General features: G+C 54.6%; 1 protein-coding gene across 4 annotated transcripts; it reads left to right on the top strand.

The window, feature by feature from the left end:
• The first annotated feature begins 278 nt into the window (after positions 1 to 278).
• Positions 279 to 9,226, top strand: ST6GALNAC4 (ST6 N-acetylgalactosaminide alpha-2,6-sialyltransferase 4). Of its 4 annotated transcripts, none has more exons than XM_033123757.1 (6): positions 279 to 409; positions 831 to 917; positions 2,503 to 2,688; positions 4,874 to 5,286; positions 7,482 to 7,589; positions 8,513 to 9,226. In XM_033123757.1, exons 2-6 carry the CDS (start codon positions 906 to 908, stop codon positions 8,700 to 8,702), a joined length of 909 nt encoding a protein of 302 aa, XP_032979648.1. In that variant the 5' UTR covers positions 279 to 409; positions 831 to 905; the 3' UTR covers positions 8,703 to 9,226. The 4 variants fall into 4 exon arrangements, with proteins under 4 accessions (XP_032979648.1, XP_032979649.1, XP_032979651.1 ...); XM_033123759.1 differs by lacking the exon at positions 279 to 409 and adding an exon at positions 453 to 508; XM_033123758.1 differs by lacking the exon at positions 7,482 to 7,589.
• The last annotated feature ends 5,353 nt before the right edge of the window (positions 9,227 to 14,579 follow it).

The following is a 14,579-nucleotide window of genomic DNA, read 5'->3' as shown; positions in this document are numbered from 1 at the left end:
GGCCGCGCAACCCTAGCCTGGGCAGGAGTTTGGAAGAAATGCTGGAGGACGGAATAGGTGGAGGAAGATGTTGAGCTCAGACTCCACCCCCGGCTGCTGAGGCCCGCCCCCGGCCTGCAGACCGCGCCCTCTTGCCGAAAGCCTGGCCGCCGGCCTCGCAATTCCGCGTTCAGCTGTGCAGGCGGTGCTCGTAGACCCCGCCCCCGAGCCTGTCTCCTCTAGGTCCTGGCAGATCCCGCCCCCGCTGCCAGCTGCGTGCCTTCGGCTTCCAGCCTCCAGAAGCTGTGGCTTCGGCGCCACTTCTGACCCTCGGCTTTGGCTTCCCGCTCGGCTCACCCGGCCCGCGGCGGGCCATGGAGTTCCGAGCAGCGGATCCAGAGCAGCCGGCGCACCCCAACCTGCCCAACCCGTTAGCGCCGGGCTGGGGGAGGGGGCGGTGGAAACGGGACGAGGGGCAGAAATCTTCCTCCTATCTCGCCCCAGGCCTCTCCAGGTCCTGAGTAGCGAGGTAGGAGGGTGGGTGGGAGTCGGGGCTCCTGGCGCCATCTGATGGAGACTCCATGGGTGACCTTGAGCCCGGGGCTCCCCATCTCTGCCTCTCCTTCCTCCTCTGTACAGTGGGGTTTGAGTTGGCGGGAGGGTTCGCAAAGGTCACGGATTGCAGCTCCTTAAGGACGGGACAGTGCTGCTTGGTATTTGGGGACTTTAAGGCGTTTGATTCTTGGAAGCCATCTGCCTTGACCCCGGCCTGTACTCTCCCCTGCCTCAGTTTTCCTGGGCAGTTTCCCTTGAGGCTTGGGAGTCAGCTCTGAGTTTCTGGGTCTTGACAGGTGCCTGGCTCCTACCCCTTCTCAGCTGGAGCCCTGGAGACAGCAGCACCCCTGCTGCTGAGCGGCAGCGACAGCATGAAGGCTCCGGTAAGTGGGGGTGGGGAGCTTGGAGGTGGCTTCCAGCATAGTAGCCTCAGTAGGCTTGCCCACCCCAGGACTGACTGTCACTTCTGACCCCACTGTCCCTGAGCTGAGGAAAAGGGCAGACTAGCCTCAAAGTCCAGCTCCGATCTGGCAGGCTGTGTGGCCCCAGACAGGTAACGTTCCCTCTCTGGTTTTAGTGCCTTGCTCCTCTCCCCTGTAAAATGGAGATAACAGTATTACCTCCTGTGACTATCCTTGAGGTCGCCCAGGTGAGGCACCTGCCTGGGAGTGGGCTATGGTGTGCAAGTTCAGTTTGGTTGCTCTTGCCGTCATTCAGGAGCCCCTGGTTGTGGGAGAGAGCCTTCAATGTGGGGGGAGTCAACCACAGCTGCCGGAATGGAGGTCTCTGGGTCCGTCCTGCACAGGGCACCAGGTGCCAAGCAGCGCCTGAGGCCTCGGGCTGAACGCCACGCCCCCAATCCCACACAACTGGCCACACAGGAGACTTATTTTTAGAAGCTGATGTGGTTTGTGAGCAGAAAAGAGTGGGCCTCTGGCAGGATATGCTTGGGGGACGGGGGAATGATGGTGGAGGCTGCTTTTCCACCTCTGGTTTTCAAAGAGCACCAGCCAGATGCCAGGTGGTTCCTGATGGGTGGCTGAGAGACCTGTGTCTTGGGCAGGCTGGGAGAAAATTAGAGCCCAGAGAAACACAGGTGGTAACCAGGGTGGCCCAGCACACGATGGCAGCCCCGGGTCATGACCCCCACCAAACCAGGTGGCCCCTCCTTAAAGGCTTGGTGGGGACATTCACAAAGTGTGCCAGCAGGGCCAACCTGCCAGGAAAGCTTCCTCGTTCAAATGGCCTTTGTCACATGGTTTCTGGACGGAGAGCCCCTGGACAGCACCTTTGAATTATTGAAACCATTTCCTGAATAACACTCCCTGACATCCCCTTCTGCTGTCCTTCTTACTCACCTCGACTGCTGACCCAGCTCAGGATCATCCACTAGGCAGACTGCCACTGAGTCAGCTGGGGGAGGGGACGGGATGGTGACACGGCAGCCTCAGTCCAGGGTCTGAATGGGGCTGATTGCCCTTCTGACGGGCGCTCTCCTGTCATGTGCACAGCACTTTGCAGCATACGGAACACTTTCCCCACTGTGCTCACAGTAAGCTCCCACTTACTGTGGGCCCCTATTTTGTAGAGGAGAAAACAGGCCCAGAGAGGTGGGGAGTCATAAACCAATGCTGCACAACACCTAGGCTTCTGGTGAAGAGCACGGGCTTTGCAGCCTGGATTGGAGGCCCCACCCTGCTGTGTGGCCTTGAGTTACACACTGCACCCCAAACTAGTTTTCTTATCTAGAACATGGTGATAATATTGGGCTGATCTCCAGCGCTTCTTGTGCTGTGAGCCTGGTCGTCCAGAGGAAGGCCTGCTGATGGACACTTTGGATTCTGCTGCTGCTCTAGGAGCTCCTGAACTGGAGTTTGGACCCAGGAGGCTGGGGTGCAGCCCCCTTGTAGAAGCTTCGAGGAGCCCCAGGGACTCGCATCGCCCCCCTCACGACGGCTGTCTCCCCAGGGTCGGCTTCTGATCATTACTCTGTGCTCTGTGGGCTTCTCCATCATCTACACCCTACTGTGCTGCTGGGCCTGCCTGCCCTTCTGCCTGGCCTCCTGCCTGGACTCCCACCTCGCCACCAACTCCAGGCCCACTGTGCCAGGGCCCCTGCACTTCAGCGGGTACAGCAGCGTGCCAGATGGGAAGGTGAGTCGGCCAGTGCAGCATGTTGGGGGCAGGCCGAGGCTGCCAGGGTGCCCCCCAATTCTCTGGGGGGGGTAGTGCAAACTGGGCTCATTCCAGGTCAGCCCGGACCTCGGGCTGGGCTCCTCTGCTCACCAGCTATGTGACGTTGAACGGTCACTTCACCTCTCTGAGCCCCAAGTTCTAAGAGGAAATGGGTTTTTTAATTCAACAAATATGTATTGCCTGGATGCTGTCAGCTGGGTGTGGGAGGTAAACAAGGTGAGTCACACAGGGTGGCTGGCCACCTGGCGCTCCCATTCCAGTGGGGGAGACAGACATCATCACATCGTGGTGATGTGGGTGCCTTGTGTGTATCTTCAGATTTAACTGTCCACACTCACAATCCATTCGTTCAACAAGTGTGTGTTTGGTCCCTTGAATGTGTCTTGCCTTGTGCTAGTTGCTGCTGGGGAGAGAGAGAACACATAAAAATCATGTCCACACAGGCTTTTCCCTCTCAGGGGGAGAAGGGACGCGGGAGCCCAGGAGTGACGAGGCAGCTGCATCCCTGCCCCATAGCACCTGGCACCCCATGTCAGCTCTGCCGGGTGAGGTTTGGAGCACTTTATGCCCCTCACCCTGATGTCAGTGGCCCCATATGGTAGGTTTCTCAAAAGCATCCCACATCGACACCCAGTGCAGAAAGCCCTGGTTCTGAGTCGGATGGCTCTCGGAGTGTTGGTCAGAGGGAGGTTAGCTCAGGGACCCGGGCGTGGAGGAGACCTCTTTCGGGTCTTTATCCCTCTGAGTCTCAGTTACCTCCTCATCTGTAAAAGACGGTCCTGCAGCTCCTACCTCTGGAGGGTTGCTATGTAGGTTCAACTGGATGATTCATGGACAGTGTTCAGAACCGGTGCAGTATAAGTATTTGATCAAGATGCAGAAATGAAAGTGGGGGGCACACAAATTCAAGTGCCCCACAGGTTTGGCCAGGTGGGACAAATGTTGGGGTGGGCTGGGTAGACGCTGTCCCATCTTCCAGAGTGGTGGCCACTATTCGTTTTAGACACTCAGAGCTCATGGGCATGTGGGTTCAGGGTGGCCACATCCTCTGGGGGTGTTAAGAGAAGCGGGAAATCCAAGTCCTGAGTGTCAAAAGGGCTGATTTTTATAAATTAGGGATTAAGTCAATGTTTTAAAGACTTTGTACAGACAAGCAGAACACCTCCTGGGGCTGGTGGTCACCTTGGATCTGAACAGACCCCAGTTGTCAGGACCGGCTCAAACTGAGGGCAGAAGTAGAAAGTCTTGTTCTTTATTGCTGGGGTACAAACTATGGTCCCATGAGTCCTTAAGTCAAAACGATGTTAGATATGAAATGTCCCTGAGTCAGACACGACAGTGTGTCTTTTATTAACTGGAATTAATGTCTCACAGCCTTTACAGGCTTCCGTAAGCCCACCTTCCCCTAGAAGGGCACAGAGGCCTGGGGTGGGGAGCAAGTCCTTTTCTGGGACCCCTGAACCCTGACCCCGAAAGAATATTTGCAGGCTTGTTGGCTCAGCTTCCATCTCTTGGGAATAATGAGATGGGGGTTGGGCCCTCACTGTGCCCTAGGTCTGTGTGGATCACTCTTCAGGCATTTTAAATTAAATCCTCACAACCTAGTCAAGTAGATGCTATTTTTTATCCCCGTTTCACAGATGAGGGAATTGAGACTCAAAGAGGCAAAGTGACTTGCCTGAGGTCACACAGCTAGGGAGGGGCACAGCTAGGCTTCAGGCTCAGAACCAGAGGTTCGTAACATTGTCACGGGCACTTAAACACTGCTTTTACTTATAAACTGGACACAATGTGAGAGAAGCTTGGATGGAGTGACCTAAGAGTGATTTTGAAGAGATGAAATTCATATTTACTTCACACACATATATGACACCCAACCCATGCCAGATGCGGCTGTAAGTACATTATACAAATGTATGGCTGATGAAGAAACATGGGGCTCTGCCACGTGCTGCTGGTATGACCTTGGGAAAGTCACTGCAGCTGCCCAGCCTGTTTCCTCACCTGTAAAATGGGTTGATAAAGTATAATTCTTGGAGCCAAGACGGGGATCAAGCGAGGTCCGTGGGTGTTACTGGGGGAGGAGCAAGGGGCGGAAGCTGTATGCCCACGTCTTTTTCTTTCTGTCTACCTCCGCCTGCAGCCCCTCGTCCGAGAAACCTGCCGCAGCTGTGCCGTGGTGTCCAGCTCCGGCCAAATGCTGGGCTCAGGCCTGGGCGCCCAGATTGACAGTGCTGAGTGTGTGTTGCGCATGAACCAGGCACCCACCGTGGGCTTTGAGGCGGACGTGGGCCAGCGCAGCACCCTGCGCGTGATCTCGCACACGACCGTACCGCTGCTGCTTCGCAACTACTCGCACTATTTCCAGCAGGCCCACGACACGCTCTACGTGGTGTGGGGTCAGGGGAAGCACATGGACCGGGCGCTCGGGGGCCGCACCTACCGCACGCTGCTGCAGCTCACCAAGATGTACCCGGGCTTGCAGGTGTACACATTCACTGAACGCATGATGGCCTACTGTGACCAGGTCTTCCAGGACGAGACCGGCAAGAACCGGTGAGCTAGGACCCGCCTGCGGGGGTCTCCCTGGTGGCTGCGGGCCTGCCTTCTCCAGGAGCTTCTTGTCCATCGAGGGTCTGCTCCATCAGGTGCTGGGGATTAGCAGTGATGGAGGCAGACCTGGTCCTGCCCTCTACTGGGGAACAGGAATCAGAGTGACTGTCGTTCATCAGATTATCGCATAGATCAAGGATCCCGAATGGTGGTGAGGGGCATTTGGCCTTAGGAGCACTGACCAGAGTGGGGTAGTGTCAGGAGCTCTTCCTTCTGGAGGAGATGCTCTGAGATCTGAGTTGGTTCCTTCCAGAAAACTACTGACAGCCCTCTTCATGCCCCAGGCACTGGCTTGCGAGTCTGCCTTCAAGGGCTCATTTTATCCACACCTTCTCCTTGGTTCCTCTCCTGCCTCCCCAGCTCAGGAAATACAGCTGCCAGCTTCCAGTTTTCCAGCCAAACACTTGGGCTTTGTCCCTAATTCCCTTTGTTCTATCACCTACCACATACAATGGACTCTTGCATCTCCTTCTGTGCCCACAGGGGCCACCATCCTCCCCTGCCCTTGCATCACTCCCCTCACTGGTGTCCCTGCTGCCACCCTTGCCCCCTGCGGTCTGAACTCCAGCTGTCCCAGTAAATTCATCCCATCAGTCACCTGCCCTCAACCTGACAGTAGCTTCACTTCGCATGGAGAATAAAGTCCAGACTCCTACCTCCTTCCCTCCCCTGGCCTACAGGCCTTGTATGATTTGGCCCTTGCCTGCCTCTGTGACCTTGTCTCCAGCCATATCGGCCGTCTGGGCTTCCTCAGACATCCACACTGGTTCTCACATGCCTTTGCATATGTTGTTTCCTCCACCTAGAACATTCTCCCAAATCTCCCCATAACTGACCCCTTCTTGCCATTCAGGCATGGGTGGAATGTCACCTCCTCAGAGAAGCCCTCCCTGACCACCCTATCTGATGATCACCTCCCATTTTTTTTTTTTTTTTGGTGTCTTTGTATTTTTTCTTTTTAAGATTTTATTGGGGAAGGGGAACAGGACTTTATTGGGGAACAGTGTGTGCTTCCAGGCCTTTTTTTCCGAGTCAAGTTGTTGTCCTTTCAATCTTAGTTGTAGAGGATGTCGTTCAGCTTCAAGTTGTTGTCCTTTCAGTCTTAGTTGTGTGCAGCTCAGCTCCAGGTCCAGTTTCCGTTGCTAGTTGCAGGGGGCGCCGCCCACCATCCCTTGCGGGACTGGAGGAGTTGAACCGGCAACCTTGTGGTTGAGAGCCCACTGGCTCATGTGGAAATCGAACAGGCAGCCTTCAGAGTTAGGAGCACGGAGCTCCAACCTCCTGAGCCACCGGGCCGGCCCCCATCTGACATTCTTTATCCCCATTCCTTTGTTTGTCCTCTCAGCTGTTCTCTTCCAGCAGCCTTCTCCTTTCAGGATGTTAGCATTGGGTGTAGCAGGTTCCTGGCCAGCACAGGGTTTGGGAGGTGCTCAATTTGAGTAAATGAATCACCACATAATGCCTCTGTAGAGGTAGAAATGAGTGGCTCTCAGCTGAGAGAGTAACCAGTGCTGATACCTTGAGAGACTGAAGGCCTGGGGTGGCCACACAGCTCCTTGTTCTGAGTTAGGTGCAGAGCCATGCGAGGGGGTGAGGGGAGGGCTGCTGGGCTGATAGTCTTCCCTCCTCATAACCACCTATAATGATCCCCGTTTCACAGATGGGTCACTGAGGCTTAGAGAGGTTCACGAGCAAATCTGAAATCCCAGAGCAGGTGCAGGGTTTGAATCGAAGAACATTGACTCCAGGCAACCCCCTTTCCCACTTTCAACCACTGTGCTCTGCTGCCTCCCACTCTCTCCCCAAGATTGGTCTGTTAGACGCAGAGAGGATGTGGCCAGGGCCCCCGCACCATCGTCCAGAGGTTTCTCAAGCCCTGTGTGGGTGGTGAGGAACTGAACAGACCTAGGTGTGTGTCAAGCTCTACCCCTTGCCTGCTGCTGGCCTCAGGCTGGCTCTGTTCCCTCCTCAACCTCCCCAAGGGTCCCCTATGTAGGGGTCAAGGTTAGTGGCCTTTGGCTGGGAGGGTAACCAGGGCTGTGCCTTGAGAGAGCTGAGGCTGGGACCCCCACACAGCCCCTTGCTCTGAGTTGAGCGGGGAAAGTGGCCGGGCTGACTGGGTTTTCCCTCCCTGCCAGGAGGCAGTCAGGCTCCTTTCTCAGCACCGGGTGGTTTACCATGATCCTTGCCCTAGAGCTGTGTGAAGAGATCGTGGTCTATGGAATGGTCAGCGACAGCTACTGCAGGTCAGTCCAGCCAGGCGCTGGGCAGGAGGGGGGCTGGGGAGGCTTGGAGGACCAGGGGCCGCACGCCAGAGGGTCTGGGAGCCGTGGAGTGCAGGGCAGGTGGGCTTCCGGGTGGGTGGCTGAGGCACGACACCCCTCGGGCCCAGTGCCCATGGAAAAGCGGTTCAGCCTCTGGGACAGGCTCGATGCCAACCTCTGCTCTGCCAGTATGCCCTTAGGCCGGTCACGCCACCACCCGGAGCCTCCATTTCCTCCTGTGTGAAAGAGAAAAATTAATTAGAACTTCCTCAGAAGGTTATGGACACATTTAGAGAGAGATAATCTCCGGAAGTACTTAACATTGGGGCTGATTATATGTTAGTGATATATTACACCTACCTTTTGATATTATATTTCAATATTATTGTAAGGAAAAGTTCAGAAAGTTCCCATGTTTTCGCCCTCTGTTCTCTTTGGAACTTGTTTATTGAGCATGAAGGTGAGACGGCAGGAGCCCGTGTACCCTCTGCTGTGGCACTTGGCCAGACGCTGGCATGCACAGTGCCAGGGGGTAGGTGGGTGTATCACAGGGCACAAGGGGTCCCTCACCACGAGCCCAGCACCAGCAAGGCACTTTGTCGTCTTCACCCTTTTGACCTATGGACTAAGCCTGCATATCACCATTCTCACTTCACAGGTGGGTTATTGAGGTTTACGGGGTACATCTCTGGCCTAGAGTCCACCAGCTTGCAAGAGGCGGAGCCGGGGCTTGAACACTGGCCTTTGGGATCGGCAAGCTGCTCTCTTCCTCTCCTGTCTTTCCTGGCCTCCTCTGGGACCAGGCATGGGGCCTGTAGTGAGGGGTGGCCGAGGTAGTTGCAGGGTCTGGCAGGAGGAGGGCAAGTTCTGGTGCCTCACGCCTGTCCCTGTTCCCCACCCTGCAGGGAGAAGAGCCACCTCTCAGTGCCTTACCACTACTTCGAAAAGGGCCGTCTGGACGAGTGTCAGATGTACCTGGCCCACGAGCGGGCGCCCCGCAGTGCCCACCGCTTCATCACTGAGAAGGCCGTGTTCTCCCGCTGGGCCAAGAAGAGGCCCATCGTGTTTGCCCATCCATCCTGGAGGACCCAGTAGCCCCGTTGCCCAGCCGGCCACAATGCCTTCGCCAGGCCTCTGTTCTATTCACACTCCACCAAAAACATTTATTAGTAACTTATGGATCCTGCCTCTGCCACCTGTCAAGTGGACCTAGCACTCCTTCCTGTCCAACCCTGGGGACACTTGGAGCCATCTTGGGCCTCTAGACTTGAAGGGGAGGAGGGGAGGCTGTGGTGACCTTTGTGCTCTCCTCCCCACCACCTCTCCCTGAGTAATCTGAATCTTCATTTGGGGGTTCATCCCACCTCCGGGTCTGTCCAGTGGCCTTTGCCCCCAGGGCTGGTGGTCCCCCACTCACCAGCTTCATGACCTTCAACCTTGCACTAGCCCTGGTCCTTCCTCTCTACACTCCCCCTCCACCCACCTTTGGTGCCACACTTCCCAGGCTGGTTGCCCTGGTCAGGGCAGCCCAGAGCTTGGGGTTCTTTGGGCGAAGGGGCCTTTGAACTGTGACTGCCAGGGCCACCTCGAGTGTACAGGTAAATATATGTTTTCTGGAAGCCTGTCTCCAGTGTGGTTATGTGTCTTGGGGTGGGCATTGGGGCTCCTGTCCCTGCCACAATCCCGTAACCTATTAACTTGAGGGCAGGCCAAGTCCTGGGGCCGCTCCCCAGACCCACGGCCAGCTGGGCTTCTGGCCACTTAATCTGCCTGCGTGTTTCTTCCTCAAGAGCCTGCCCCCTTCCCAACCAGGTCAGAGAGTCTGGCCTCCATGGCCCAACTCAGAGGCACCCATGGGACTCCGTTCTGCTCCCAGTGGGCGCTGGGGGGAAGGTCTGGGGCCTGGAAAAAACGACTCAGTGGGAAGGAAATTCCTCCACCCCACGACACCTCCCAGTGGTTCAGGGTCAAATTCCAAGGACTTTGCCAGTTACATTCCCTATTAACTCCGGAGTTGGTTACGCTTCAAGAAAGTAAGGCTGGGAGAAGTGGGGCAGGCCCGAGGCTTGCCTTTTCTGAGCTTGGTTCTTCACCTGTAAAGTGGGAAAAGCCGACTCACCGGCAAACACTTAGCAAGGCCGTGCAGCCACCCTGGGAAGGGGGCTGGTGTTAGCCTATTTTACAGATGAGGTGAAAGCACTAGGCTGAGCCAGGATGCAGTCCCGGGTCTGACAGCTGAGCCTGAGCATCTGTGCCCTGAATCAAGGCTCTGGAAAGAGCCCACAAGGGCTTTACCACCATCCCTCCTTTCCTCCCATCTTCCTTCATCTGAAGACCAGAGACTGACTAATGGAGGACCAGGGCCCCAGACCTCAGGCTCTCAGCTGGGGTGGAGCCTTGGGGTTCTAGCTTCCAGCTCCAGGAGTCTGCACTTCGCGGGCATGTGACCTGGGCACTTAGTTGCCCTGGGCCCTACGCTTGCTTAGCTTGATGCTCTGCTGACACAAACATGAAATTCTAATCTTTTTTTTAAAAAAAAAAAAACAAGGGCTGCACATTTTCATCTTGCGCTGGACCCCACAAATTGTGTAGCTGGTCGTGCCAGGGAGTCTGGGTGACCTTCTCAAGAGAGGCTGGAGACCTGGCCCACAGCACTGCCTTTTGTGCCCTGCCTTCCCCTACCCAGTGCCAGGGGGACCCAGAAGGCTCTGCAAGAGTGGGAGAAGGGAGGAGAGCCCTGAGCTGGGGAAGGAGGGAGCGCTACTGTGGGAGGGAGAAAGCTGGCAGCGAAACCACAGCTGCTAGCCTGGCAGTGGCGAGTGTCTCTGAGCAGGTGTCAGGCAGAAGTAAGTGTGGGATGTGACCTGGCAGGTGGGGGGCTGGTAGGGGAACTTTTGGGTGTAAAGGGAGGGCTCTGGAGTCAGACCTGGCCTCATTCTGGCTCTACTTCCTGCCGTGGGACCCTGGCAGATTAGTGCCTCTCTCTGAGCCTCAGTTTCCTCATCTGTAAAAAAGATATTAAAGTCATCCCTACCTCATGGGATTGCATGAATTCAAAGAGATGACATCTGTAAAGTGCCTGTCCCCAGGTGGGAGCCCTTGCTCACCTGGCCTCGCCCTCCTTGGTGGTGACAGATGGGCAGGAAGACCTCCCACCGCCATCAGCTCTCCCTGCCCACAGCCTCATCCTTGGGCTCCAAGGCCATGGTCCACTGGTTCTGATGGGATTCAAACTCAACCCCCTCCCAGGCAGTTGCCTCCTCCTCCTCTTCCTCCATCCCCTGGAAGATGCTGGTCCAGCCATTGGGCCCAGTAGACAGAGGGGCCTCTGTCCTGGCCCTGCCCCTGGCTAGGGTGTTTACTGCTGGGTTGGCCCAAATACCATCTTTCTGGTGTGGTGACCTGGCAGGCGCGATCCACCAGCTACTTGCTCCGGGCAGAAAGATGATCCCTGGCTGGTCTGGTGACTGTTTCCAGGCCTGCTGAAGGCTCTGCCACTGCAGGTCCTGCAGCTTCTGGGAGGTGAGTTGGAGGCAGGAGCTCCTCCCAGCTCAGAGTGTGGGAGCGTCTTGGTATGGAGCCCCTCTTTGGGCCTCTGTCCATACCCTGGTTCCTTTGTCCCCTCAGCAGGCCTGCTGGGGACCCACCTACTTCCTCCTGAGGCCACAGGGAAAACCAGGTGAGCCTCACAACCTGGAGGTATCTTAAGTGGCCTCTCCCCTCAGAGGAACTTGGAGCCAGGCCAGGAACTCACACTCAAACCTCATCTAGCCAGGTGAGGGAAGGAACGTCAGTTCTTCTGGGTACTGGTAGGCACCATGTCCAGTGTCACCTGACCACTCCAGCCTCTGTCTGTGAAGAACCCCGTACTTCTGGTTCCAGACCCACTGTCCAGGCATGTGCTTATGGAGCAGCTGCTGTGTGCAGGCCCTCACCTGCCAGTGGCTCTCACCGCCTCTTTTCAGAGGCCCATCAGTCTGGCTCCTTCTCTGCCCAGAGGGAGAGAGGCTGGAGTCCCCAGGCCTGGCTCCCATCCTGGCTCTGCCTAGGACTCAATGGGAGTCTTGGGCAAGTCCTGTCCCCTCTAGTTTCAGTCTCTGTAAATTGGGAGCTGGTGTGGCAGGTGAGGAGGTCTCTGAGGACTCTTTCCAGGACCCTGTGGAAGGGGAAAATCCTAACAATGCAGATTGCTAAGGAGCAAGAAGGAGGGTCACACCCAGGACCCCCACCCTGGGGCAGGAAGGGCTGAAGCAGAGGCCATCTTCCCCAGACCACAGGGGAGCAGCTTGGGGAGAGGACCCACTCCAAATAGGGTCAGGGAGTGGCACCAGTATTGGCCACAGCCAACGACCCATGAAAGTCCTGGAGTGGGTGTGGGCAGGCCTGGGGCTTTGGAGCAGAATGGCCTGTGGTTATTCAGCAGAAAGACCTGGGTGGACTCCAGCTCGGGCACCCATGTACGCTGAGTCTCACTTCTCCCTCTAGAATGTTCGGGTAACAGCAGTACCCATCTCATAGGCTAGTTTAAGTATTCAGTGGGGTGCGTTTGCAAAGTGCTTATCACAGGAGAAAACACATGACACACGAGAGCTGTTGTTTTTCTTATCCTCCTTATTATTGAAGTGGTTGTTATTGTTCTTAGGGCTGTCACAGGAACTCAAAAGGAGTCCGGAGGCTTTGGCTAGAAATAAATGATAAAGATTTATTCAAGGGCTTGCAAACTGGAAAGATAATTAGCCCACACCCAGCGTGTTCAAACAAGAAAGAAAAACTGAGGGTTCTTATAGTAAAAAATACATTCTTGAGAAGAATCAGTCCTGCATTCTTGGCCTCTGGATTGGTGCCAGATGGTCACTGGATGTCAGGCGGTCTGGATACATGAACATTTTTTCCTTAGTCCTTCAGGGGTAGCCAGGGGGTTATCTGGAGGTTTGATGTATATCTAGGCCTTGATGCAAGACTGGAAAGTTCAAAAGTGTAAGTTCCAGTCAAACAAGAATAGAACCATTTCCTCCATAGAACCATTTCCTACTTGATTTGAGTAATTTAGCACCTTGACTAGAGTGACTCCATTTTATTTCTTCACTCTATTCTTCAGGGAAAGGTAAGCCACCCTACAGCAGAGCCTCCTGGCATAAGCCAGGGCCGGGGACATGGCAGGCCTGAGGGGGGAGCTCCAGGTCCAGATTTGGTCCAGGAACTGGGCTGCTTCACCCTCTTATTTCCAGAGGTCACTGGCCTGGGGTAGGAAGAAGGGCTGGGGACAGGATGCCCCACCCTGGTGTAGCCTCCAGCCTGCTGGTGACCTTGGGCAAGAGGCTCTCCTTTTCTGAGCCTCTAGCAGTCGGGTTCATCAGGCTTCCTGCCTGACTGCCCTGGCTCCTGCTCTGTGGTTTTGCATCCTGGCAGGTGGCCAAGGAGGGCAAGGGGTGGGCATGGGGGCTGAGGCTCAGGAAGCAGATGGAGGTGGACACCAAAGCAGCAGGAAGCCTCCAATCCACTCGTGGCCCTCCCTACCCTCACCCACTACCTGGTGGGTGTTGTCTCCACAGCCTGGAAGCTGGACCTCGCCTCCACCACTTTGGCTTTAATTAAAAACAAAGTGGAATTGACTTACCAAATTAGTCTAAGGCAAACAACCTGGAAGTTTATAAAGCAAAAAGTGAAGGTAGCACCCACCCCTCCCACCCCACCTCCACTCCCCAGGGACAAGTACTGCCAGTAGTTCCTCATAAATTCTTCCAGACACCTGTGTGCATTTACAAACATATATGTATCGATAGTTGTATTTTTTTTAAAAAGGAATCATGCTATATATACAGTCCATTTTTGTATCTCTCCAGGGCCCATCAGCTCCAAGTTGTCGTCCTTCAATCTAGTTGTGGAGGGCGCAGCTCAGCTCCAAGTCCAGTTGCTGTTTTCAATCTTTTAGTTGCAGGAGGCACAGCCCACCATCCCATGCAGGAATTGAACCCGCAACCTTGTTGTTGAGAGCTTGCGCTCTAACCAACTGAGCCATCTGGCTACCCCTCCAGAAGCTCAGGGGCAGCTGCTTGTCTTCAATCTAGTTGTGGAGGGCGCAGCTCACTGGCCCATGTGGGAATTGAACCGGCAACCCTGTTAGAGCTCACGCTCTAACCAACTGAGCTATCGGGCTGCCCCTATACAGTCCATTTTTTATAAATTAAAAAAAACAAACACATTTTTAAATATAAAAACATTGTGTAACCATTATTTTAAAATTTTGGAAAATAGTTAAGCCAAAAGAAAAAAGGCAGCCCATAATCTCATCATTCCAGAAATATCCACTATTAACACTTTAATCACCATGATACGCAAAAGGTCTTTCTTTCTTTTCATTTGATTTCTTTCCTTTTTTGCCATTTAAAAAAAATATTGTGATACACGTAAACGATGGCATTCGTCATGCCTGGAAGTTAAACATAATGCTATAATGAACCTCTTGAACCCAGGTCCCACTGAAAGACCAGACAGGTGCTAGCAATTCACACCCCTGGGTTTCCGCCCACATCTCTACCTCCCTCTCTGAGACAACTGTGTTCTTGAGTTTTGCTTTGAAAACTTGAATCACTCTGATAGGCGAAAGCTATTTCCTGTCTTGGGTTCTGAGGGGTGCCCTACTGCCGACTGTCTGCTTAAACAATATATTGTGCAGTTCATTTGTCTACTGAGACTTGTCTTTTTCACTCCTTATGTCTCTAAGATTCATCCATGTAATTGCAGCTTGTTCACTTTCCCCCTGCTATTTAATATTCCACACTGTGAAGGTACCACCATGTGAAAACATTCTGTTCTCCTGCGGGTAGATATATAGGCTGTTCCCAGTTTAGTATTATTTCAAGCTATGCTGCGATGCCCTCTGTTGTGTACATGTGCAAGAATTTTTCCCAGGCGGGGAATGCCCATTTTTACACCTTTGTTTTGCAAAGGGATTATAGAGATGCAGTTCTT

This window comes from Rhinolophus ferrumequinum, chromosome 12 (genome assembly GCF_004115265.2).
Source record: "Rhinolophus ferrumequinum isolate MPI-CBG mRhiFer1 chromosome 12, mRhiFer1_v1.p, whole genome shotgun sequence".
NCBI lineage: Eukaryota > Metazoa > Chordata > Mammalia > Chiroptera > Rhinolophidae > Rhinolophus > Rhinolophus ferrumequinum.
This window is presented reverse-complemented; position numbering and strand designations above follow the sequence as displayed.

What these genes read in the sequence shown, in the direction of transcription:
- ST6GALNAC4 (XM_033123757.1), top strand. An exon ending in GCAGCGTGCCAGATGGGAAG is followed by an intron (nt 2,689 to 4,873) that starts GTGAGTCGGCCA and finishes CTCCGCCTGCAG; the next exon opens with CCCCTCGTCCGAGAAACCTG. An exon ending in GTCAGCGACAGCTACTGCAG is followed by an intron (nt 7,590 to 8,512) that starts GTCAGTCCAGCC and finishes CCCACCCTGCAG; the next exon opens with GGAGAAGAGCCACCTCTCAG.